This window comes from Musca autumnalis, unplaced genomic scaffold, assembly GCF_047663935.1.
Source record: "Musca autumnalis isolate F117 unplaced genomic scaffold, ASM4766393v1 scaffold_5, whole genome shotgun sequence".
In the NCBI taxonomy this organism is placed as follows: domain Eukaryota; kingdom Metazoa; phylum Arthropoda; class Insecta; order Diptera; family Muscidae; genus Musca; species Musca autumnalis.
Genome location: NW_027412088.1, coordinates 111,391,569 through 111,394,040, shown reverse-complemented (window position 1 = coordinate 111,394,040; position 2,472 = coordinate 111,391,569). Strand labels below are relative to the sequence as shown.

The 2,472-nt window shown below is 35.5% G+C and overlaps 1 protein-coding gene across 1 annotated transcript; it reads right to left on the bottom strand.

Moving 5' to 3' along the window:
- Positions 1–517: 517 nt before the first annotated feature.
- On the bottom strand, positions 518–1,407 carry LOC141406581 (uncharacterized). The gene has a single exon (XM_073992311.1). It carries the CDS (start codon positions 1,348–1,350, stop codon positions 610–612), a length of 741 nt encoding a protein of 246 aa, XP_073848412.1. The 5' UTR covers positions 1,351–1,407; the 3' UTR covers positions 518–609.
- Positions 1,408–2,472: the final 1,065 nt, after the last annotated feature.

Here is a 2,472-nt window from a genome sequence, read left to right as displayed (position 1 = left end):
TCTCTGTGTATACAAGACCAGGGGCCGTAGCGAGAATCAAAAGTTCTGGTTCACTACATTTGGAATTTGACTAAAATATGGATCTTATGGATAGTACCTTGTTTTAAAAACAATAATCCAACCTACATAACAATGAAAAATTATAGTTTCTGGGAAATAGATATTTATTTTTTTCTCCAGAAATCTACAAAAAATAAGTATTTTCCAAAATAGTCGTCTTTAGGGGCACGCCACCCCCATTGTGAGGCGGCTAAAATACGTCATTGGTAATGAAATGTATGTTTTCAAACACATTTCTATCCTTATGTCGACAAACCTTACGAGAGAGCAACAATGCCTAAAAAGTATACGTAAGCGAAAACATTAGGCTTATTTTTTTCCTTTCGTTGTCGTAGCTTTCTAAACAGTACCGGATAAACATTTAAAAATTTAATTATTATTGCCCAGTAAAAACAAACTTTTTGTTAAACTTACATGAAATGAGATTAATTTCGATGTTAATGAAGCTAGAGTTTCTTTGTTTTTCTTTCAGTTGTTTTTATTATTGGAACAACAACAATAAACATTCCGTATAATCCAGGGAGAGGTGTTACACATTCCTATGAAATATTATTGGCCACTGGGGACATTGTCAATTCGTTTCTCCAGACATTCAAAGCGATGTAATTGATATTCAAAAAGTTCGCTGAACATTTCCTTAATAGCGTTGATGGCTCCAAAAATCGACTGTTTCTCCTGCTGGAAACAAAGTTTAGCTACAAAAGCTTTTTGTGCAACAAGAAAGTTATTCTTTTGTTCATCAAGATTCTCTCGCACATCTTTCCATTCGGCTTTAACATGTTTCAAGTATTCAAATCGTTCTATGCATTTGCCAAATTCATGATCCAAAGTATTTTTCCATTGCACAAGGTTGGCCACTGTCTTCTGCTGTTGCAGCAGCTCCTTGGCCTTTTCGCATAGGCGAAAACGTAGATCTTTAATGTGATTCTTGGCAATACCACAACATTTAACAAGTTCGCTAATTTGACACTGAAGTTTGTGTTGATTTTTCTGTAGTGTGCATATTTCCTTGTTTTCAGAGCAATTTAGGAGAACTTCAAAATCAATACACTGCTCCTCCTTTGGACATTCATCCATTTGAGTTTTCAGATGCAATTGCAATTTCTGAATATGACGTTTCATACATTCTAATTCTTGCATTATGATATTGAAATCTAGAGATTCTTCCTCCAACGGGATTTCATGTTCCTCTTCAGCGTTTGCTTCTTCAGATTCAGCATCAAAAATTTCGATTTCTTCTTCTTTATTTTCCAACGGGTGACAGCGTAATGTACGCTGGAAAATGTCCATATTTTCTTGGGGAATTTTTTTTACAAATAAGAAAATAAAAAATTAAAATACATATATGTAAATGTCGTAATCGAAACTAATGAAGGAAAAATATTTTTCATATGGTTTGTAGAGTATAAAATGCACTGAACGTGGACTAACAAAGTATGGAGGGTATATTAAGTTTGTTTTTCCGTTTGTAACGCATTGAAATACACATTTGCGACCCTATAAAGTATTGTATATTCTTGATCAGGGAAAAATTCTGAGTCGATCTGTGCACGTCCGTCCGTCTGTGGTAATCACTCTAGCATCCATAAAAATGGAGATAGGACGCTGAAATTTTGGGAAAATGCGTCTTTTGTTTGCAGGCATGTCAAGTTCGATGATGGGCTATATCGGTCCACGTTTTGGTATAGCCCCCATATAACGGTACCCCCCGATTTACGGTATTTTGCCGTTTTTAGCTACATTTTCAGACCGATTTAGCTATAATTTAACATTTAGGGTTCTTAAGTGTCAATAAACTTATATAACAATAGTTGTGGACATAGGTCCACGTTTTGGTATAGCCCCCTTATAACGGTACCCCCGATTTACGGTATTTTGACGTTTATAGCTACATTTTCAGACCGATTTAGCTCTAATTTGACATTTAGGGCTCTTAAGCGTCACTAAACTTATATAACAAAAGTTGTGGACATAGGTCCACGTTTTGGTATAGCCCCCATATAACGGAACCCCCGATTAACGGTATTTTGACATTTTTAGCTACATTTTCAGACCGATGTAGCTATAATTTGACATTTAGGATTCTTAAGGGTCAATAAACTTATATAACAAAAGTTGTGGACATAGGTCCACGTTTTGGTATAGCCCCCATGTAACAGTACCCCCCGATTTACGGTATTTTGCCGTTTTTAGCTACATTTTTCGACCGATTTAGCTATATTTGACATTTTCTTAATTGCCAATAAACTTATATAACAATAGTTGTGGACATAGGTCCACGTTTTGGTATAGCCCCCTTATAACGGTACCCCCGATTTACGGTATTTTGACGTTTATAGCTACATTTTCAGACCGATTTAGCTCTAATTTGACATTTAGGGCTCTTAAGCGTCACTAAACTTATATAACAAA

Coding starts and splice junctions, on each gene's coding strand:
- LOC141406581 (XM_073992311.1), bottom strand. CDS start 1,350: ATGGACATTTTCCAGCGTACATTACGCTGTCACCCGTTGGAAAATAAA.